The sequence below is a fragment of the Pelodiscus sinensis genome, chromosome Z (assembly GCF_052426305.1).
Source record: "Pelodiscus sinensis isolate ZL-2025 chromosome Z, ASM5242630v1, whole genome shotgun sequence".
Taxonomy (NCBI): domain Eukaryota; kingdom Metazoa; phylum Chordata; order Testudines; family Trionychidae; genus Pelodiscus; species Pelodiscus sinensis.
This window is the reverse complement of record NC_143085.1, coordinates 2,215,307-2,237,211: the sequence shown is the minus strand read 5'-3', so window position 1 is coordinate 2,237,211 and position 21,905 is coordinate 2,215,307. Positions and strand designations below refer to the sequence as shown.

Below are 21,905 nucleotides of genomic sequence, written 5' to 3'. Positions count from 1 at the left end.
TGTGGGGCTGAGGGGTGCCCTATGAGTCCGGATCCCAGTGTGTGGGGCTGAGGGGGTGCCCTATGAGTCCGGATCCCAGTGTGTGGGGCTGAGGGGTGCCCTATGAGTCCGGATCCCAGTGTGTGGGGCTGAGGGGGTGCCCTGTGGGTCCGGACCCCACTGTGCCGGGTCGGGGGGCGCCCCCTGGGTCTGGGCCCCAGTGTGCTGGGTTGGGGGGTTCCCTATGGGTCCGGATCCTAGTGTGTGGGGCTGAGGGGGTGCCCTGTGGGTCCGGACCCCACTGTGCCGGGTCGGGGGGCGCCCCCTGGGTCTGGGCCCCCAGTGTGCTGGGTTGGGGGGTGTCCTATGGGTCGGGGCCGCAGTGTGCGGGTTGGGGGGGGGGTCGTATGGGTCCGGGCCCCAGTGTGCCGGGATGGGGGATGCCCTATGGGTCCGGGCCCCAATGTGTGGGGCGGCGGGTTCCCGGGGCGCCGCGCCGCGGGTCAGTTTCGTTTCCCGGCGGATGCGGGGGGGGGGGGGGGGGCGGAATAGAAACCGACCCGGGGCCGCGGCTGGTTTCGGTTCCCGGCCGGGGGGGCGGAGCCGGGGGGGGGGGGGATAAAAGCGGAGCCGGCGGCGGGGCCGGGCAGAGCGGAGCGAGAGACTCGCGGGCTGCGGACATGGTGAGTCGGGGCGGGCGGCCCGCGGGACACAGGGGGACGGCCCGCGGGCCGGAGCGAGAGCGCGGAGCGGCTGCCTGCCCCGGGGGGCCCAGCCCCACCGATCCGCTTCTTCCCCGTCCCGGGCCCGGCCGGGCAGGGGCTGCAGCCTGGATCCCTGCCCCTGCCAGCCCCACATCTCCTGGTGACCCCCAGATCCAGCGCCCCACGGCCCCTCCCACCGCATCTCTTAGTGACCCCCAGATCCAGCGCCCCACGGCCCCTCCCACCCCATCTCTTAGTGACCCCCAGATCCAGCGCCCCACGGCCCCTCCCACCCCATCTCTTAGTGACCCCCAGATCCAGCGCCCCACGGCCCCTCCCACCCCATCTCTTAGTGACCCCCAGATCCAGCGCCCCACGGCCCCTCCCACCGCATCTCTTAGTGACCCCCAGATCCAGCGCCCCACGGCCCCTCCCACCCCATCTCTTAGTGACCCCCAGATCCAGCGCCCCACGGCCCCTCCCACCCCATCTCTTAGTGACCCCCAGATCCAGCGCCCCACGGCCCCTCCCACCGCATCTCTTAGTGACCCTCAGATCCAGCGCCCCACGGCCCCTCCCACCCCATCTCTTAGTGACCCCCAGATCCAGCGCCCCACGGCCCCTCCCACCGCATCTCTTAGTGACCCCCAGATCCAGCGCCCCACGGCCCCTCCCACCGCATCTCTTAGTGACCCCCAGATCCAGCGCCCCACGGCCCCTCCCACCGCATCTCTTAGTGACCCCCAGATCCAGCGCCCCACGGCCCCTCCCACCGCTTCTCTTAGTGACCCCCAGATCCAGCGCCCCACGGCCCCTCCCACCTCATCTCTTAGTGACCCCCAGATCCAGCGCCCCACGGCCCCCACCCCATCAACCCCTCCCACCCCATCTCTTAGTGACCCCCAGATCCAGCGCCCCACGGCCACCCCACCCCATCAGCCCCTCCCACCCCATCTCTTAGTGACCCACAGATCCAGCGCCCCACCGAACCCCACCCCATCAACCCCTCCCTCCCCATCTCTTAGTGACCCCCAGATCCAGCGCCCCACGGCCACCCCACCCCATCAGCCCCTCCCACCCCATCTCTTAGTGACCCACAGATCCAGCGCCCCACCGAACCCCACCCCATCAACCCCTCCCTCCCCATCTCTTAGTGACCCCCAGATCCAGCGCCCCACGGCCACCCCACCCCATCAGCCCCTCCCACCCCATCTCTTAGTGACCCACAGATCCAGCGCCCCACCGAACCCCACCCCATCAACCCCTCCCACCCTATCTCTTAGTGACCCACAGATCCAACGCCCCACCGAACCCCACCCCATCAACCCCTCCCACCCCATCTCTTAGTGACCCACAGATCCAACGCCCCACCGAACCCCACCCCATCAACCCCTCCCACCCCATCTCTTAGTGACCCACAGATCCAGCGCCCCACCGAACCCCACCCCATCAACCCCTCCCACCCTATCTCTTAGTGACCCACAGATCCAACGCCCCACGGCCCCTCACCCCATCAGCTCCTCCCACCCCATCTCTTAATAGCCCCCCAGGTCCAGCGCCCCCCCACCCTCCCGCGTAACCCCGAGCAGCCTCCTCCGACGTAACACGATGGGCTCCCCGAGCCCTTGTGCACTCGCACGCCACTCGTGCAAACAGGGTGAGCGGTCGGTCACGTACCCCTGCAGGGGCTCTGGGGTACGGCGGCACCAGGTGCTGGCCAGCCGGGATGGGAGCCTGATCCCGATGGTACCGGGCCCCCGAGTCCCTGCGGGGTGGGTGCCCAATGCCCCTGGATCCGATGACTCCAGGGATCTGAGTCTCTGCGGGTCTGGTGCCTGATCCCCCTGGGTCCTGACAGCTCCGTGGCTCTGACTCCCTGAGGAGTGGGTGCCCAATCCCCCTGGGTCCTGACAGCTCAGGGGTTCTGAATCCCTGAGGGGCAGGTGCCTAATCCCCCTGGCTTCTGATCGCTCTGGGGTGCTGAGTCCCTGAGGGGCGGGTGCCCGATCCCCCTGGGTCTTGACAGCTCCGGAGCTCTGACTCCCTGAGGGGCGGGTGCCCGATCCCCCTGGGTCCCTACAGCTCCGGGGCTCTGACTCCTTGAGGGGCGGGTGCCCGATCCCCTTGGGTCCCGACAGCTCCGGGGCTCTGACTCCCTGAGGGGCAGGTGCCCGATCCCCCTGGGTCCTGACGGCTCCGGGGCTCTGACTCCCTGAGGGGCGGGTGCCCGATCCCCCTGGGTCCTGACGGCTCCGGGGCTCTGACTCCCTGAGGGGCGGGTGCGCGATCCCCCTGGGTCCTGACAGCTCCAGGGCTCTGACTCCCTGAGGGGCGGGTGCCCGATCCCCCTTGGGTCCTGACAGCTCGGGGCTCTGACTCCCTGAGGGGCGGGTGCCCGATCCCCCTCGGCTCTGACGGCTCCGGGGCTCTGACTCCCTGAGGGGCGGGTGCCCGATCCCCCTGGGTCCTGACAGCTCCGGGGCTCTGACTCCCTGAGGGGCGGGTGCCCGATCCCCCTCGGCTCTGACGGCTCCGGGGCTCTGACTCCCTGAGGGGCGGGTGCCTGATCCCCCTGCGTCCTGACAGCTCCGGGGCTCTGACTCCCTGAGGGGCGGGTGCCCGATCCCCCTGGGTCCTGACAGCTCCGGGGCTCTGACTCCCTGAGGGGCGGGTGCCCGATCCCCCTCGGCTCTGACGGCTCCGGGGCTCTGACTCCCTGAGGGGCGGGTGCCCGATCCCCCTCGGCTCTGACGGCTCCGGGGCTCTGACTCCCTGAGGGGCGGGTGCCCGATCCCCCTCGGCTCTGACGGCTCCGGGGCTCCGACTCCCTGAGGGGCGGGTGCCCGATCCCCCTCGGCTCTGACGGTGCCGGGTGTCTCCTCCCCAGGCGTTGTCGCTGCGGGTGACGCTGCTGACGGGCGAGACCCACACGGTGGCGGCCTCCGGCGCCACCCCCCTGGCGGCGTTCAAGGCCCAGCTGGCCCGGCAGACGGGGGTGCCCGCGGCCCAGCAGCGGCTGGCCTGCCCCGACGGCGTGGAGCTCCGCGACGGCTCCCGATTGGCCGACTACCCGCTGGCGCCCGGCGACACCGTGCTGCTGATGGTGAGGAGGGAGGAGCCCTGCCCTGTTTTCGTGAAGAACCCCAAAGGCCGCACCAGCACCTACAGCGTCCTGCCCTCCGAGGGGGTCGCCTCCTTCCGGGCCCGGGTCCAGCAGCAGGAGAGGATCGACGCCGGGCAGTTCTGGCTCAGCCTGGAGGGGAAACCGCTGGAGGACGGCCACACCCTGGGGGACTACGGCGTGGCCGCCCACTGCACCATCTTCCTGCACCTGCGGCTGCGGGGGGGCCGAGCCCCACGGAATGGTCCTGCCTCCCTGCCCCCTTCCTCGGGTCTGATCTCGACTTCGTAGCTACACCCCCCTCGCCCAGCTGTGGACTCGTGGAAGTGGGACCTCTTGAGGTTCGGGGTGGAGCGGTGCCCGGATCTGACACTTATGGGGTGCGGAGGGGGCACCGGGAGAGGGTCCTCCCTCCAGCTCCTCCTCCGCCGTCCGTCTGTCACGCTCCAGCCGGGCCTGGTGGCCAACCTAAGACTGGGCTGGAGAACGTGGTGGAGATATCTCCCATAGCTTCGCTCAGCTCCTACATGGGAACGAGGACCTCCTGACCCTCCCTGTCTGTTGTGCGACCTTTTGTGGTGCCACTTGTGTAGCAAGTTGTGTGTGTTGTGGGTCCCCTGGAGGGCCGGGTGGCCGACCTCCATCTGGACTGGAGAACGTGGTGGAGATATCTCCCATAGCTTTGCTCAGCTCCTACATGGGAACGAAGACCTCACGACCCTCCCTGTCTGTTGTGCGATCCTTTGTGGTGCCACTTGTGTAGCAAGTTGTGTGTGTTGTGGGTCCCTGGGAGGGGCGGCGGGCCGACCTCCATCTGGGCTGGAGAACGTGGAGGAGATATCACCCATAGCTTCGCTCAGCCTACATGGGAACGAGGACCTCCCGACCCTCCTCGTCTGTTGTGCGATCCTTTGTGGTGCCACTTGTGTAGCAAGTTGTGTGCGTTGTGGTTCCCGGGGAGGGACGGGAGGGAGCCAGGTCCCAATCTCGCTGCACCAGGATCGAACTCACCACCCCACAATCGTCCCGAAAAGGTGCCCCACCCGTCCCCGCCGCTGCTCCCTGGCGGCCGCCCTGTGCCGTCCCGGTGGGCGGGTCTGGCGTGAATAATTGCTTAGGGGCGGGGCTAAGCTCAGCCCTCCCACCAGGGGGCGTGGCCTGTGAAGCGAGGAGCCGGCGGATCCGGCCGGGTCGGTGTGGGGATTGGTCGGGACTGTACGTGGTGGGTCGGCCGGCCGGGGGGGGGTGTTACGCCGGGCGATGGGGGTACGCGGCGAGGTCAATAAAGAAATTTCACATCCCACCTCTTCCTTTCGTGTCTGATTGGGATCAACTCTTCTGGGGGGCTGGCCCCCCAAAAGAGAGAGGGGTCCCCCACTAATTTTTGATGGGAGGGGCCACTCCAAGAATTCGGTCAGTGGCCAAGGGTCGGGCTCTTCCTACGATTTGAACGGAGGAGGTGCCGGGTCTGGGGTGTAGGAGGGGGCTCGGGGTAGGGGAGTGGGGTGCGGGAGGGGGTGCGGGGTCTGGCTAGGAGCTGGGGCGAAGGAGGGGGTGGTGACATGGGGCAGAGTCTGGGATGGGCGTGGCTTCCGGAGCGGCTGCCGTGTGGGAGGCGGGGGTGCCAGGGGCTCAGCTCCGGCCCGGCCTGGGCGTGGGCGCCGAAATCTCTCCAGCCCGCCCGTCTCGCCCCGACGTAGCCTGCATCGGGGCTGGAAACCCCTGGATGTTAGCATCTGGGAAAGGTGCCCCAGTGGCCCTATGGTCCCCCAAATATTTTCCAGCCATCGGTAGATTTTTTTCCCACCCATGTGCGGAATAATTTTATGAGCACCTGGGAGCGCGGATGTGCACCACCCAGGGACACACCAAACCTAGCAGTGGGGGCTCTGCTGATCCTTTGCTCCTGATGCTTCCACGCCCCAGCTGATCGATCCGCAACCGCCCGGGGGTGAAGCTGCCCCACCCGGGGTCCCTAATTCCCATCTCTGGGGCAGATCCTCTGCAGGGAACAAGGCAGCAGCTGTCTTGCTGGTCCTGCTTTTTTGATGCAGGCAGAACGACCCATAGGCTGCCCTCCAAGTGTGGGTTGTGGCGGGGTGCCACAGACCCGGCCAGGACCCGTTCCCATCTCAGGCTCCGACTGCACCCTGGGGTGCCACCTTGCGACACACACCCCCCCCCCCGCCACAGGTCGGGCAGTCTGAGGGTCCAGCAGGAGGCGTGGCATCCAGATCTTGGCCCGGCCTCCCTCCCGCTGCACGCGCCCCCCCCCACGTGCCTCAGTTTACCCGGCTATCCAACCAGGCCACGGCTTGCTAAGCCTGGACAGCAGCTGCAGGCAGGCAGATGGCCACTAGGGGGTGGCAGAGAGCGGCTCCCACCTGAGGTGGGGGCGGGGTTTGCCAGAGGGCGGGACCAGGCGGCGGAGGGCGGAGCCAAGCCAGCTGCCCCAGCACAGGGGGGATATCTCCCCCCGGCCCAGGCCTGGCAGCGTGGGGCTGGCACACTGGGGCTCAGATGGGGACTCTAAGGCCGGGGGGGGGGGGCTGGCTTGCCTGGCGTTGGCCCCCAAGGCTCAGGTCTCCCCCCCCCCCCGCCTCCAGCGTGGGGCAGTTGGTGTTGGCCCCCACCCAGACCTCCCCCCACCTTCCCAGCCCGACCCGGCCCCCCCCACTCCGCTCCTGCACCCTCCCCACAGCCCCCAACTCCTGACCCCCTCCTGCACCCTTCCCCCCCTTCCTGTGCCCCCAACTCCCCACCCAGTTCGGCACCCTCCCTCCTGCCCAACCCCCCCCAAGTCTCCTTCCCGGCGGCCCCCCCTCCCTCACACAGACCCCCTCAATTTTGCCCCACAAAAGCCACTCCCCCCCCCCAGGCTCTGTGTGCGAGGGGAACGGGGGGAGGGGCTTTTTCCGTCTCAGTTGGGGGCCGCGTCAGTGACGTGTTGGGCTGGGGGGGGTGGTGTGGCCCTGGACTGGTTTTTCTGTGGGTCCCCAACCCCCCCCCCCAGGCAAGGGGGCGGGGGGTGCTGCTGGGGCACTGGAAAGGGGAGTCGACAGGGTCGTGTGGGGCACCCCAGTGGGAGTAGGCCTGGCGAGAAGTCCCGGCCCGTCTCCCCCCCAGCTGGGGCACCGGAAAGGCGAGTCGACAGGGTCGTGTGGGGCACCCCAGTGGGAGTAGGACTGCAGAGACGGCCCGGCGCGTCTGCCCCCCAGCTGGGGCACCGGAAAGGCGAGTCGACAGGGTCGTGTGGGGCACCCCAGTGGGAGTAGGACTGCAGAGACGGCCCGGCCCGTCTGCCCCCCAGCTGGGGCACCGGAAAGGCGAGTCGACAGGGTCGTGTGGGGCACCCCACTGGGAGTAGGCCTGCAGAGACGGCCCGGCGCGTCTGCCCCCCAGCTGGGGCACCGGAAAGGCGAGTCGACAGGGTCGTGTGGGGCACCCCAGTGGGAGTAGGACTGCAGAGACGGCCCGGCGCGTCTGCCCCCCAGCTGGGGCACCGGAAAGGCGAGTCGACAGGGTCGTGTGGGGCACCCCAGTGGGAGTAGGCCTGCAGAGACGGCCCGGCCCGTCTGCCCCCCAGGAGCCGGGCGGGAGGAGCCGGGCTCTTTGGACTCCAGAATTGCCTGGCGGAGTCACCCCGGGGCGGTGACACGGCAGCCGGGAGACCTTTGCGACACCTCAGGTGAGGGCCTGGCGTGTCCCCGCTGGGCCCTGGACTCTGCCCCCCGGGTCTGTTGGCCTCCCGGCGTGTGGGGATCGGCTGGCAGCCACCCAGCGAGGCCTCGCCTGCGCGGGTCCCGGAGCTCGCGGGGCTCTTCGGGGCAGGGGCCTGCCTCATGCTGAGGGATGTGTGGGGCTGACTGGGGGGGCTGTACCCACCTCATGCTGTGGGGCTGACTGGGGGGGGCCGTCCCCAGCTTACGCTGAGGGGGTCCTGTGGGGCTGACTGCGGGGGGGCTATACCCACCTCATGCTGTGGGTCTGACTGGGAGGGGCCGTCCCCGCCTCACACTGAGGGGTGTGTGGGTCTGACTGGGGGGGGGTGCCCGCCTCATGCTGAGGGGCTGACTGGGGGGGCTGTACCCACCTCATGCTGTGGGGCTGACTGGGGGGGGCCGTGCCCAGCTTACGCTGAGGGGGTCATGTGGGGCTGACTGGGGAGGCTATACCCACCTCATGCTGTGGGTCTGACTGGGGGGGCCGTCCCTGCCTCACACTGAGGGGTGTGTGGGTCTGACTGGGGGGGTGTGCCCGCCTCACGCTGAGGGGCATGTGGGTCTGACTGGGGGGGTGTGCCCGCCTCACGCTGAGGGGTGTGTGGGTCTGACTGGGGGGGTGTGCCCGCCTCACGCTGAGGGGTGTGTGGGTCTGACTGGGGGGGTGTGCCCGCCTCATGCTGAGGGGCGTGTGGGGCTCACTGGGGGGGTGTGCCCGCCTCACGCTGAGGGGCGTGTGGGTCTGACTTGGGGGGTGTGCCCGCCTCACGCTGAGGGGCGTGTGGGTCTGACTGGGGGGGTGTGCCCGCCTCACGCTGAGGGGTGTGTGGGTCTGACTGGGGGGGTGTGCCCGCCTCACGCTGAGGGGCGTGTGGGTCTGACTTGGGGCCGTGCCCACCTCATAATGTGGGGGATGACTGGGGGGCGGGGCCGTGCCCTCCTCACAGTGTGGGGCCATGTGGGTCTGACTGGTATTTAGACACAGCCCCCATTCTCCCCACTTTCGGCTGCCCCCAAACTGCTCCAGAGAGTTCAGACCAACGCCGGCTGTGACGTGCTCCAAACCGATCTCCCCAAACGACGGGATTGGCCCACCAGACGACACCCGAAATTTAACGCTGGGCTATGCAAAGTCACGCCCACGGGAAAACACCCCCCCCCCCAGCTGGCCGGACAATTTGAGGGGGGCTCATTTGGCTGCAACTCCACCAGAGAGATGGGGGCGTCGTTGGGGCGCAGGCGCACGAGGAGGAGTCACCGAAAAAGGATCGAGCCCGAGACCGAAAATCTCTCTGTATAAATCTCGAGGTCCCTTCCAGGCCTCGTAGTCTAGGATTCGAGGAAAATTGTGACAGGCGTGGAAAAAACGAATCAGGAAACGTTAGTTGCTTCGTCCCACGTGAGAATGAGGGACCAGCGGAGGAAAGGAATAGGTTTCCAACAAACAGAGGGACGTTTTTCCGTCGCGCCGCGCACCGTTAACCTGTGGAACTCCTCGCCGGAGGAGGTGGCGACGGCCGGGACTTGAACGGGGTTTCAAAAAAAGCCTAGATAGATTCATGGAGGTGAGGTCCAGGGGTAAAGACACAGCCCCTCCACTTGGCCCCCCCCCCCGCCCCCAGCGACATGGGACAGGCCCGCCCAGCAGTACCCACCCCCCATCCCCGCTGCCGCTTCTCTGGCCAAGTCCTTCTGGCTGCTTTATCAGCCACGTCAGGTGATCTGTCAGCGCCACGTCACCCGCTCCTTGTACACAAACAGCCGCTGGCCAGCGCACAACCGCACTGCCCCAGGGACAGCACCCAAACACCGTCCCCGCCCCACAACAGCCTTGTAAAACCACCCCCACCAATGGTCTGCTAGCACTTTAGAGACTAAGAAAACATGGTGATGCTGTCATGAGCTTTCGTGGGCACAGCTCACGTCTTCAGACGCCCTCCTCTGACACCCTCTAGAGACAGCCGCACACATAGACACAACACCCCTGTACCAACACCCCACCAACACCCCCCAGAGACAGCCGCACACACAGACACAACATGCCTGTACCAGCACCCCACCAACACCCCCCAGAGACAGCCGCACACACAGACACAACATGCCTGTACCAGCACCCCACCAACACCCCCCAGAGACAGCCATACAGACACAACATCCTGTAAGACCATCCCTCAACACCCCCCCAGAGACAGCCACACACACAGACACAACATTCCTGTACCAGCACCCCGTCAACGCCCCCCAGAGACAGACACATACAGACACAACACTCCTGTAACAGCACCCCCTCAACATCCCAAGACAGACACACACAGACACAACACCCCTGTAACAGCACCCCCTCAACGCCCCCCAGAGACAGACACATACAGACACAACACCCCTGTAACAGTACCCCCTCAACACCCCAAGACAGACACACACAGACACAACACCCCTGTAACAGCACCCCCTCAACGCCCCCCAGAGACAGACACATACAGACACAACACCCCTGTAACAGTACCCCCTCAACACCCCAAGACAGACACATACAGACACAACACCCCTGTAACAGCACCCCACCAACACCCCCCAGAGACAGACACACACAGACACAACACCCCTGTAACAGCAGCCCCTCAACACCCCCCAGAGACAGCTGCACACACAGACACAACACTCTGTAGGACCACTCCCCAGGGACAGCTGCACACACAGACACAACACCCCGTAAGACCACCCCGCTAACATCCCCCAGAGATAGCCACACACAGAGACACAACACCCCTGTAACAGCACCCCCTCAACACCCCAAGACAGACACACGCAGCCACAACCCTCCTGTAACAGCACCCCACAAGCACCCTCCAGAGACAGCCGCACACACAGACACAGAGACACAACACCCAGTAAGACCACGCTGCAAACACCCCCCCGGAGACAGCCGCACACATGGCCACAACACCCTGTAACAGCCTCACACACACAGACTTAGAGACACACCCCTAAGGGAGGCCTCCGCCCCAAACTAACCTCTGCTGTCCCAAACTACACCCGCCTGCAACACAATCGTTCTGACAGATGGCACACCATGCCACCAGCCACCCTGCCACATTGTGCCTGCTCACAGTCACCAACACCCGGAACACCGCCTGTACAAGACACCACCAGCCAGCCCCTGACAGGATCCCTCCCAGCTGGTCACAAGCAGGGGTCTTGGACTGGCTTCTCCCACTTCCCCCCCAGTGGGGACAGATGCCTGACACATTAAAATTTCATGGACACAACGCCCTCCCTCCCACACACACACACACGCACACACATTCTCTGCAGGAGAAAAAGAAAAGGCTATGTCTAGACTGCAGGCTTCTTTCGAAAGAGGCTCTTTTGAAAGCATCTTTCGAAAGAGCCTCTTTCGAAAGATCGCGTCTAGACTGCACGCGGATCTTTCGAAAGAGAAATCCGCTTTTTCGAAAGAGAGCACCCAGCGAGTCTGGATGCTCTCTTTCGAAGACGGCCTCTTTACATTGAAGAACGCCTTCTTTCGAAAGAGGAACTTTCGAAAGAAGGCGTTCTTCCTCGTGAAACGAGGTTTACCGCCATCGAAAGAAAAGCCGCGTTCTTTCGAAATAATTTCGAAAGAACGCGGCTTGAGTCTGGACGCAGGGGAAGTTTTTTCGGGAAAAGGCTACTTTTCCCGAAAAAACCCCTGAGTCTGGACAAGGAAAAAAGAGAGAGAAGAGAGAAAAAGGAGGAAAAAAGAAAAAAGAGAAAAAGAGAGAGAGAGAGAGAGAGAGAAAATGAGAGAGAGAAAAGACAAAAGCAAGAGAAATAAGAGAGGGAATAAAGAAAAAAGAGGAAAAAAGAGAGGGAGAAAGAAAAAAGAGGAAGAAGAAAGAGAAAGAGAGAGAGAAAAAGGAGAACAAAAGAAAAGAGAGAAAGAGAGCAAGAGAGAGAGAAAATGAGAGAGAGAAAAGAAAAAAGCGAGGTAAGCAAGAAAAAGTGGGGAGAAAAAAGAGAGAGGGAGAAAGAAAAAAGAGGAAAAGGAGAGAAAGAGAGAGAAAAGAAGAAAGAGAGGGAAGCAAGAAAAAAGAGAGAGAAGGAAGGAAAAAAGAAAAAAGAGAAAAAGAGAGAGAAAATGAGAGAGAGAAAAGAAAAAAGCAAGAGAAAAAAGAAAAGAGAAAGAGAGAGAAAAGAAAAAAAGGAGGAAAGAAGAAAAAAAGAGAGAAAATGAGAGCGGGAGAAAGAAAAAAGGAAAAAAGAGAAAAAGAAAAAAGAAAAGAGAGAGGAAAGCAAGAAAAAAGAGAAAGAGAAAAAAAGAGAAAAAGAGAGAGAAAAGAAAAGAGAGGGAGAAAGAAGAAAAAGAGAGAGGGAGAAAGAAAAAGGGAAAAAAGAGAAAAAGAGCAAAAAAAAGAGAAAAGAGAAAAAGAAAAAAGAAAAGAGAGAGGAAAGCAAGAAAAAAGAGAAAGAGAAAAAGAGAGAGAGAAAAGAAAAGAGAGGGAGAAAAAGAAAAAAGACAAAAATTAGAGGGAAGCAAGAATAAAGAGACAGAGAAAAAAGAGAGAGAAAAGAAAAACAGAGTGAGGGAGAAAGAAAAGAGAGAGAAAAAAGAGAGAGGGTGAAAGAAAAAAGAAAGAGAGAAAAGCGAGTGAGAAGCAAGAAAAAAAGAGAGAGGAAAAGAAAAACAGAGCGAAGGAGAAAGAAAAGAGAGAAACAAGAAAAAAGAGAGAAAAAGAGGAAAGAGCAAGAAGCAAGAAAAAAGAGAGAGAGAGAGAGAGAAAAGAAAGGATCGGGCCCACTCCAGCCCTGTGAGAAGTACCCATTCCCCACCCCCACCAGCTGCTCCTCTGGCCAAGACCTTCCGGGTGTTTTATCAGACACGTCAGGTTATCTGTCAGCACCACATCACCTGCTCCTTGTACACAAACAGCCGCTGGCCAGCGCACAACCGCACAGTCCCCGCCCCACGACATCCTTGTAGAGGCCCTCCTCCAACACCCCCCAGAGACAGCTGCACAGAGACACACACAGACACAACCCCCCTGTAACAGCACCCCACCAACACCCTCCAGAGACAGCCGCACACACACAGACACAGAGACACAACACCCTGTAAGACCACGTTGCAAACACCCCCCAGAGACAACCACACACACAGACACAACACCCTGTATGACCACCCTGCAAACACCCCCCAGAGACAGCCGCACACACAGACACAACACCCTGTATGACCACCCTGCAAACACCCCCAGAGACAGCCGCACACATAGACACAACACCCTGTATGACCACCCTGCAAACACCCCCCAGAGACAGCCGCACACATAGACACAACACCCTGTATGACCACCCTGCAAACACCCCCAGAGACAGCCGCACACACAGACACAACACCCTGTATGACCACCCTGCAAACACCCCCAGAGACAGCCGCACACATAGACACAACACCCTGTATGACCACCCTGCAAACACCCCCCAGAGACAGCCTCACACACAGACACAACACCCTGTATGACCACCCTGCAAACACCCCCAGAGACAGCCGCACACACAGACACAACACCCTGTATGACCACCCTGCACAGACACCCCCGAGACACACAGACACAACACCCTGTAACACCCTCACACGCACAAACCTAGAGACACCCCCCTAACGGAGGCCCCATCCCCAAACGACACCCTGCTGTCCCAAACTACACACACCTGCAACACAACCATTCTGACAGAGGGCACATGCCTCCTGCCACATTGTACCCGATCACAGCCTCCAACACCCGGAACACCGCCTGTACAAGCAACACCAGCCAGCCCCTGACAGGAGCCCTCCCAGCTGGTCACAAGCAGGGGCCTTGGACTGGCTCATCCCATGTGACCCCAGATCCGCCGGCCCAGGTTGACCCAGGCAGATGGTTGACACTGAACTCGGCTCTGCAGAGCGGCCGGCTGCCTACCCGGGCCAAGTTCTCCCCGACCCTCGCCTCTCAGCTGCAGCGGGGCGAGGGCCAGATCCCAGAGATCCAGGGGCCAGATCCCAGGGGGCGAGGGCCAGATCCCAGTGATCCAGGGCCAGATCCCAGGGAGCAAAGGCCAGATCCCAGTGATCCAGGGGCCAGATCCCAGAGATCCAGGGGCCAGATCCCAGGGGGCGAGGGCCAGATCCCAGAGATCCAGGGGCCAGATCCCAGGGGGCGAGGGCCAGATCCCAGTGATCCAGGGCCAGATTCCAGGGGGCGAGGGGCCAGATCCCAGGGGGCGAGGGCCAGATCCCAGAGATCCAGGGGCCAGATCCCAGTGATCAAAGGCCAGATCCCAGTGATCCAGGGCCAGATCCCAGTGATCCAGAGCCAGATCCCAGGGAGCAAAGGCCAGATCCCAGTGATCCAGGGCCAGATCCCAGTGATCCAGAGCCAGATCCCAGGGAGCAAAGGCCAGATCCCAGTGATCCAGGGCCAGATCCCAGTGATCCAGAGCCAGATCCCAGGGGGCAAAGGCCAGATCCCAGTGATCCAGGGGCCAGATCCCAGTGATCCAGGGCCAGATCCCAGGGGGCAAAGGCCAGATCCCAGTGATCCAGGGCCAGATCCCAGGGATCCAGGGCCAGATCCCAGTGATCCAGGGCCAGATCCCAGGGGGCGAGGGCCAGATCCCAGTGATCCAGGGCCAGATGCCAGGGGGCGAGGGCCAGATCCCAGTGATCCAGGGCCAGATCCCAGGGGGCAAAGGCCAGATCCCAGTGATCCAGGGCCAGATCCCAGTGATCCAGAGCCAGATCCCAGGGGGCAAAGGCCAGATCCCAGTGATCCAGGGCCAGATCCCAGTGATCCAGGGCCAGATCCCAGGGAGCAAAGGCCAGATCCCAGTGATCCAGGGCCAGATCCCAGGGGGCGAGGGCCAGATCCCAGTGATCCAGGGCCAGATGCCAGGGGGCGAGGGCCAGATCCCAGTGATCCAGGGCCAGATCCCAGGGGGCGAGGGCCAGATCCCAGTGATCCAGGGCCAGATCCCAGGGGGCGAGGGCCAGATCCCAGTGATCCAGGGCCAGATGCCAGGGGGCGAGGGCCAGATCCCAGTGATCCAGGGCCAGATCCCAGGGGGCCAGGGCAGCATGCACCAGGGAGCCCCCAAAGAGCAGGCCGCCCACAGCTCGGTGGGTGTTTCTCTGGTGGTGCGCACCCCCAGGGGCCTTGGTGCACCCAACACAATTATTCCGCACACGGGTGGAAAGGATCAAAGGGCACGTTGGCCAGGGGCTCCCTGGCCCCGCCCACGCCCAGCCCTGTTGGCCAGCTCGCCAGGACGGGGCTCTCACCACTAGACCGCTCCGCCTCCCGCATGGGGGGGACTGCCCCTGCCTTCCTGTCTCCCGGGGGGTCTCGCTCAGGCGCGGGCCAATCAACGGAGCCGTTTCTCCGGGCCCAGCCCGCGCTCGGAATGCCCCCAGCGAGGGGGCGTGGTTTGAGCAGGTGCGGCTCAATCCGCGGAGGCCCAGCCAGCGCTCGGAATGCCCTGCCCGCCGAGGGGGCGTGGCTTAGGAAGGCGTGGCCCAATCAGCGGAGCCGCCTCTGCGGCCCAGCCAGCGCTCGGAACGCCCGGCCAGGGAAGGGGGCGTGGCTTAGGCAGGCGCGGCCCAATCAGCGGAGCCGCCTCTGCGGCCGAGCCAGCGCTCGGAACGCCCGGCCAGGGAAGGGGCGTGGCTTAGGTAGGCGCGGCCCAATCAGCGGCCGGCCCGAGGCCGAGCCCTCCCATTGATGGAAGCCCTCGGCCGCCGATCACCCCACGCGGCTGCCGCTTAAAGCCGGGGCTCGCCGCGCGCCGCTTCATTCATTCCTCCCCCCCCGGCGCGCGAGGCTTCATTCATCCCTCCCGGAGCGCGCCGCGCGCGGCTTCATTCATCCCTCCCCGGAGCGCGCGGCTTCATTCAACCCTCCCGGGGGCGCGCGGCTTCCTTCGTTCTTCCCGGGGCGCGCCGCGCGCCGCTCCATTCATCCCTCCCTCCCCGGGCCGCGCGGCTCCATTCATCCCTCCCGGGCCGCGCAGGGCCATGCGGCGCCTCCTCTGCGCGCTTTTTGCGCTGGCGCTGCCCGGCGCTTCCGCCGCCTTCCGCGGCGGCGCCACCTTCTGCCACCTGGAGACGCCGGGCAGCCGCTACCTGAGCTTCCTGGCCCGGCGCTCGGGGGGCCTGGCCCTGGTCCAGAGCGCCTGGGACGCGCAGGGGCACCTGCTGGCTTGCGCCATCCACCACGATGCGCGCCTCACCCGCCGGTACCGGGCGTCCTGTGCCAAGCGGAGCGGCCTCTCCCGGAGCCCGGCGCGCCGGCGAGCCCTGGCCACCCTGGCCCGGCGGATGGGCACCTGCCGCGGGGCGGGCGGCCTCCGGGAGAGGCGGGCGCCCAGGGAGGAGCTGGGGCGCAGGAGGACTCGGAGGGGCTGGACCATGCCGGGGACGCTGTGGTGCGGGGTGGGGGACTCCGCTGGAAACCTCACCGAGCTGGGTAAGAGCAGCCTGGCACCGGGGGGGGGGGGGCGAGGTCAAAACTGCCTGCGTTTGGGGTGCTGGGGACGGGGGGCCCCCTCCTTATGGGGCTGAGTCGCCTCTTGGGACCCTGTGGAGGGGGGCGGCAGGGGCAGGGACCCCTCCTTATGGGGCTGTGGGTCTCCCCATGGGAGCCTGTGGGGGGGGGCGGCAGGGACCCCTCCTTATGGGGCTGTGGGTCTCCCCATGGGAGCCTGTGGGGGGGGGGCGGCAGGGACCCCTCCTTATGGGGCTGTGGGTCTCGCCCTGAGACCCTGTGCGGGGGTGGCAGGGACCCCTCCTTATGGGACTGTGGGTCTCCCCATGGGAGCCTGTGGGGGGGTGACAGGGACCCCTCCTTATGGGGCTGTGGGTCTCCCCATGGGAGCCTGTGGGGGGGTGGCAGGGACCCCTCCTTATGGGGCTGTGGGTCTCCCCATGGGAGCCTGTGGGGGGGGCGGCAGGGACCCCTCCTTATGGGGCTGTGGGTCTCCCCATGGGAGCCTGTGGGGGGGTGGCAGGGACCCCTCCTTATGGGGCTGTGAGTCTCCCCTTGGAACCCTGCAGGGGGGGCATTAGGGGCAGGGACCCCCTCCTTATGGGGCTGTGGGTCTCCCCATGGGAGCCTGTGGGGGGGCGGCAGGGACCCCTCCTTATGGGACTGTGGGTCTCCCCATGAGACCCTGTGGGGGGGCGGCAGGGACCCCTCCTTATGGGGCTGTGGGTCTCCCCATGGGAGCCTGTGGGGGGGGGTGGCAGGGACCCCTCCTTATGGGGCTGTGGGTCTCCCCATGAGACCCTGTGGAGGGGTGACAGGGACCCCTCCTTATGGGGCTGTGGGTCTCCCCATGGGAGCCTGTGGGGGGGTGGCAGGGACCCCTCCTTATGAGACTGTGGGTCTCCCCTTGGAACCCTGCAGGGGGGGCATTAGGGGCAGGGACCCCCTCCTTATAGGGCTGTAGGTCTCCCCTTGGGGGCCCCCTCCTTATGGGGCTGTGAGTCCCCCCATGGGACTCTGGGGACCGCCATTCCCTCCTCCTGCCTTGCCAAAAGGGGGGGGGGTTCTGCGAAGGTGCAGCCCCTCCCTAAGTGAACCCCCCCCACCCCCCCGCAGGTCTTTTCCAGGGCCCGGACCTGTGCTGCCGGGAACACGACCAATGCGCGGAGCAGCTGGCCCCGCTGGAGTTCAGATACGGCGTCCGCAACCTCCGCCTCCACACCGTCTCGCACTGCCGCTGCGACGCCAGGTGGGGGGGAGAGAGGCCAGGCCGGGGAGGGGGGGGGAGAGGCCGGGCCGGGGGTCCCTGGCACGCTGCCCGCGGCCCTAACCCCCCTCTCCCACGGCTCCCTCGCAGGTTCAGGCGGTGCCTCCGGCGGCTGAACGACCCCATCGCCGACCTCGTGGGCGCCGCCTTTTTCGAGGCGCTGGAGCTGCCCTGTTTCGTACTGGAGCCGGGCGAGGCCTGCGTGGAGTGGCACTGGTGGGGCGGGTGAGTGCCCGCCGGCGACCCCCACCCGCTCTGGGGCAGGGGCCGGCTTCCCCCCCCCTCCCCGCCCCCCCAAGGGTTAGGGTGCCAAGCTAGGCACAGGCTCACCCCTCCGTTTCTCCCATGGGGCCTGGGAGGGGGGAGGGGAAGCGTGGCAAAGCAGCCCCACGCCTTGGGGGCGTGCCCGGCTCCCTGATTGGCTGCTGCGGGTGGCACGGCTCGGCAGGTGAGGGGTGGGGCCGGCCCGCCCCATCCTGCCACTCCCCCAAGCTGGGGCACCGGTGCCAGCTGAGGACTCCGTGGGGGGCGGGGTGGATCACCCTGGCTTCACACCCCCTTCTTCCCCCCCCCCCAGGTGTAAACGCTACGGCTCCATCGCCCTGGCCCGCATGGTGCAGCAAAGCCGGTACAGCCCCCGTGGGGCCGGACTCCCCCCAGGGAAACCCACCCGGAGGAAGAACCGGAAGAGGCCGGGCCAGGGCAGCGTGGCCCAGTGGTCACAGAGCCCCGGAGATCAGGGACCTGGCACGCCCCCGCCAGGCAGGGCTCTGGGCACGCTGCCCCCTGCCCCCGCTGAGGGGGAGGCCTCCACCCCACGGCGGCCCGTGGGGCGGGAGCCACCCCTCCCCACAACAAGGGCCCCGGAGCGAGGCCGCACGGACGCACCGCGCCCGCCTGAACTGAGCCACTGGGGTGAGTGCGTGTTCGGGGCACGGGGGGCGCAGAGCAGGGGATCTGGGGGGCGCAGAGCAGGGGGGCTGGGGGGCGCAGAGCAGGGGGTCTGTGGGGCTGGATGTACCTCAATTGAGCCCCTCTCTTCTCCCCCTCTTTGCCCCCCAGCCAGGAGCTGCGGCGGCTACCGGCGCCTGGACCGGTGCCCGCACAAAATCGGGCCCCAGGAGGTCCGGTACCAGCTGCAGAACCCAGATTCCCGCGTCCTGTTCCACTGCAACTGCACCCGGGGGCTGGCGCGGGCCCTGCGCCGAGCCCCGGGCCCCAACGCCGTGGCCGAAGAGCTGCTGGCCGGCGCCGTGTCTCCCGCCTGCTTCGTGCTGGCGCCACCCCCGGGCTGCGCGGCCGGGGAAGACCAGCAGCCCAAGTGAGTGGAACCGAGGGGGGGGGTAGTGGGACGTGTCGGGGGAGCCCCGCCAGTCTCCTGCGCACCTGGGTCTCTCCAGGTGGTGCACCCATCTCGGCGCGTTGAACAAAATTGATTCCGCACAAGGGTGGGCAACCGAGGGGGAGCCCTGCCAGTCTCCTGTGCACCTGGGTGTCTCCAGGTGGTGCACCCATCTCGGCGCGTCGAACAAAATTGATTCCGCACAAGGGTGGGCAACCGAGGGGGAGCCCTGCCAGTCTCCTGTGCACCTGGGTGTCTCCAGGTGGTGCACCCATCACGGTGCGTCGAACAAAATTGATTCCGCACAAGGGTGGGCAACCGAGGGGGGGCCCTGCCAGTCTCCTGTGCACCTGGGTGTCTCCAGGAGGTGCACCCATCTTGGTGCGTCGAACAAAATTGATTCCGCACAAGGGTGGGCAACCGAGGGGGGGCCCTGCCAGTCTCCTGTGCACCTGGGTGTCTCCAGGTGGTGCACCCATCTCGGCGCGTCGAACAAAATTGATTCCGCACAAGGGTGGGCAACCGAGGGGGGGCCCTGCCAGTCTCCTCTGCACCTGGGTGTCTCCAGGTGGTGCACCCATCTTGGTGCGTCAAACAAAATTGATTCCGCACAAGGGTGGGCAACCGAGGGGGGGCCCCGCCAGTCTCCTGCGCACCTGGGTGTCTCCAGGTGGTGCACCCATCTCGGCGCGTTGAACAAAATTTATTCCGCACAAGGGTGGGCAGCTTTTGGGAACGCCGCCCCCTACCTGTCAGATGGGGATGCAGGGTGTCTCCAGGTGGTGCACCCATCACGGTGCGTCGAACAAAATTGATTCCGCACAAGGGTGGGCAACCAAGGGGGGGCCCTGCCAGTCTCCTGCGCACCTGGGTGTCGCCAGGTGGTGCACCCATCTTGGCGCGTCGAACAAAATTTATTCTTCACAAGGGTGGGCAACCGAGGGGGGTGGTAGTGGGACATGGTGGGGGGGCCCCTGCCAGTCTCCTCTGCACCGGGGTGTCTCCAGGTGGTGCACCCATCTCGGCGCGTCGAACAACATTGATTCCGCACAAGGGTGGTCAACTTTTGGGAACGCCGCCCCCTACCTGTCGGAGGGCGATGCAGGCGGCCTAGCTGGGGCTGGCCCCCTTCTGCTTGCTCCCCACTAGGTGGCAGCTCCGGATCGGCGCCTGGCCCCCGAGCAGGTGGGGGGCCGGGAGGGAGTTGAGGTCCCTTGCTCGTGTGGAGTTGTGGGCACGTGGAGGAGCCCTGCCCCATAGCTCCCTGGTTTCCTAGCGGCACCGGGGAGGCTGGTAGAGCGGGGGGGGGGGGTCCGTGCCTCGGTTGCTCCCTTGCCTGACCCCCACTTCTCTTGCTCTCTCCCCCAGCTGCATCGGGGAGGGCCGGGCCGTCCTGGTGCCCACCCGGCACCTGCCGAACACGCTCCGGGCGCGCTGGACACGGCCGGGGCCCCAGGCCACGCGGCAGGCGGGGGGCGCCCCTCTTGGACTCTACGCCCAATGTCTCCAGTTGGCCAGGACCGTCCACTGAGACCTGGCTGCAGCCGGCGGGGGGCGGGGGCGGGGGGGGGGGGGTCGTCCCTCTACCGCTGCCCACAGGGGAGAGAAACTCCAGGCTGGGAGCCGCGGTTGGGGGGGGGGGGTCCCACATCAAGATGGGGGGGGGTGCTGGAAGCCAACCCCCCCCCCCCAGCCGCGCGTAGGGGGCAGGAGGACCCAGCTGTACCTGCCTATGGGGGAGAAGAGGGGGTGCATTGTGAAGGGGAGGCTGTTCCAGTTTTGGGGGGCGGGGGGCTGTGCCCCCCACACCCAACTTTTTTCCGAGAGAGCCAATTTTTGTAGGGCCTTTTTGCCCCACGGCGCGGCCGGTCCGTGCCCCCCGGGGCCTCGACTCTGTAAATAAAACCTTTCCGTCCTGCGAGGTGGGGGATCAGTTTGGGGGGGGGGGCCCTTGTACCCTTCTCTGCCCCTCCCCCAGCTCCAGGGACCCCTCCCCCCTCTCTGCCATGCCCCACCCCTGCCTTCAGCCCACACCAGCCAATCAGAGCAGTGGGGGGGCAGGTCATTTATTCCAGTAGGTGCAAGGGGGTGAGAGACGGGGTAACTCCAGAGCCAGGATGTTGGGGGGGGGGGGTAGTTCCCCCCCACACCCCTGGCCCCCTGTGCTGGGTCCTTTCCTCCCTCCTGGGGGGCAGTGACCGTCCGTCCTTGTCTTGCACAGGCCCAGTTCCTGCCCCACGGCGCCACTCCCCCCCCTCCCCATGCCCCATGGCATCATTCACAGCGGTTGGGGGCAAAGAGAACCTGCCCTTCAGTGCCCCATGGCTTCATTCCCACTGCCTGGGGCGAGGGAGATCCGGCCCCTCCAGTGCCCCATAGCGCCCTCCCCTTCTCCTGGGGCCAGGGAGATCCTGCCCCTCTAGTGCCCCATAGCGCCCTCCAGTGCCCCATAGCGCCCTCCCCTTTTCCTGGGGCTAGGGAGATCCTGCCCCTCCAGTGCCCCATAGCGCCCTCCCCTTCTCCTGGGGCAAGGGAGATCCTGCCCCTCCAGTGCCCCATAGCGCCCTCCCCTTCTCCTGGGGCAAGGGAGATCCTGCCCCTCCAGTGCCCCATAGCGCCCTCCCCTTCTCCTGGGGCAAGAGAGATCCTGCCCCTCCAGTGCCCCATAGCGCCCTCCCCTTCTCCTGGGGCAAGGGAGATCCGGCCCCTCCAGTGCCCCATAGCGCCCTCCCCTTCTCCTGGGGCTAGGGAGATCCGGCCCCTCCAGTGCCCCATAGCGCCCTCCAGTGCCCCATAGCGCCCTCCCCTTCTCCTGGGGCAAGGGAGATCCTGCCCCTCCAGTGCCCCATAGCGCCCTCCAGTGCCCCATAGTGCCCTCCCCTTCTCCTGGGGCAAGGGAGATCCTGCCCCTCCAGTGCCCCATAGCGCCCTCCCCTTCTCCTGGGGCAAGGGAGATCCTGCCCCTCCAGTGCCCCATAGCACCCTCCCCTTCTCCTGGGGCAAGGGAGATCCTGCCCCTCCAGTGCCCCATAGCGCCCTCCAGTGCCCCATAGTGCCCTCCCCTTCTCCTGGGGCTAGGGAGATCCTGCCCCTCCAGTGCCCCATAGCGCCCTCCAGTGCCCCATAGTGCCCGCCCCTTCTCCTGTGGCCAGGGAGATCCTGCCCCCCAGCTCCCCACGGCATCATTCCCAGCACCTGGGCCCATGCAGACCTTGCCCCCCGCCCTGCCCCATGGCAGCCTCCCCTTCTGCAGCCAGGGAGCTCCATGC

At 65.4% G+C, this 21,905-nt stretch overlaps 2 protein-coding genes across 2 annotated transcripts; both read left to right on the top strand.

Annotated features, from left to right (window-relative positions):
- Positions 1–596: 596 nt before the first annotated feature.
- LOC142818415 (ubiquitin-like protein ISG15) lies at positions 597–5,122 on the top strand. Its single transcript, XM_089775256.1, has 2 exons — positions 597–662; positions 3,571–5,122. Exons 1-2 carry the CDS (start codon positions 660–662, stop codon positions 4,093–4,095), a joined length of 528 nt encoding a protein of 175 aa, XP_089631382.1. The 5' UTR covers positions 597–659; the 3' UTR covers positions 4,096–5,122.
- Positions 5,123–15,333: 10,211 nt separating this feature from the next.
- On the top strand, positions 15,334–21,063 carry PLA2G3 (phospholipase A2 group III). Its single transcript, XM_075897892.2, has 6 exons — positions 15,334–16,009; positions 17,144–17,276; positions 17,385–17,519; positions 17,872–18,209; positions 18,357–18,615; positions 20,005–21,063. The coding sequence occupies exons 1-6, from the start codon at positions 15,559–15,561 to the stop codon at positions 20,165–20,167; spliced, it is 1,479 nt and encodes a 492-aa protein (XP_075754007.2). The 5' UTR covers positions 15,334–15,558; the 3' UTR covers positions 20,168–21,063.
- The last annotated feature ends 842 nt before the right edge of the window (positions 21,064–21,905 follow it).

Excerpts from the sequence above, each read along its gene's own strand:
- PLA2G3 (XM_075897892.2), top strand. The coding sequence starts at position 15,559 with ATGCGGCGCCTCCTCTGCGCGCTTTTTGCGCTGGCGCTGCCCGGCGCT. Across the intron at positions 17,277-17,384 it reads CACTGCCGCTGCGACGCCAG|GTTCAGGCGGTGCCTCCGGC; the intron begins GTGGGGGGGAGA and ends GCTCCCTCGCAG. Across the intron at positions 18,210-18,356 it reads GCCTGAACTGAGCCACTGGG|CCAGGAGCTGCGGCGGCTAC; the intron begins GTGAGTGCGTGT and ends TTTGCCCCCCAG.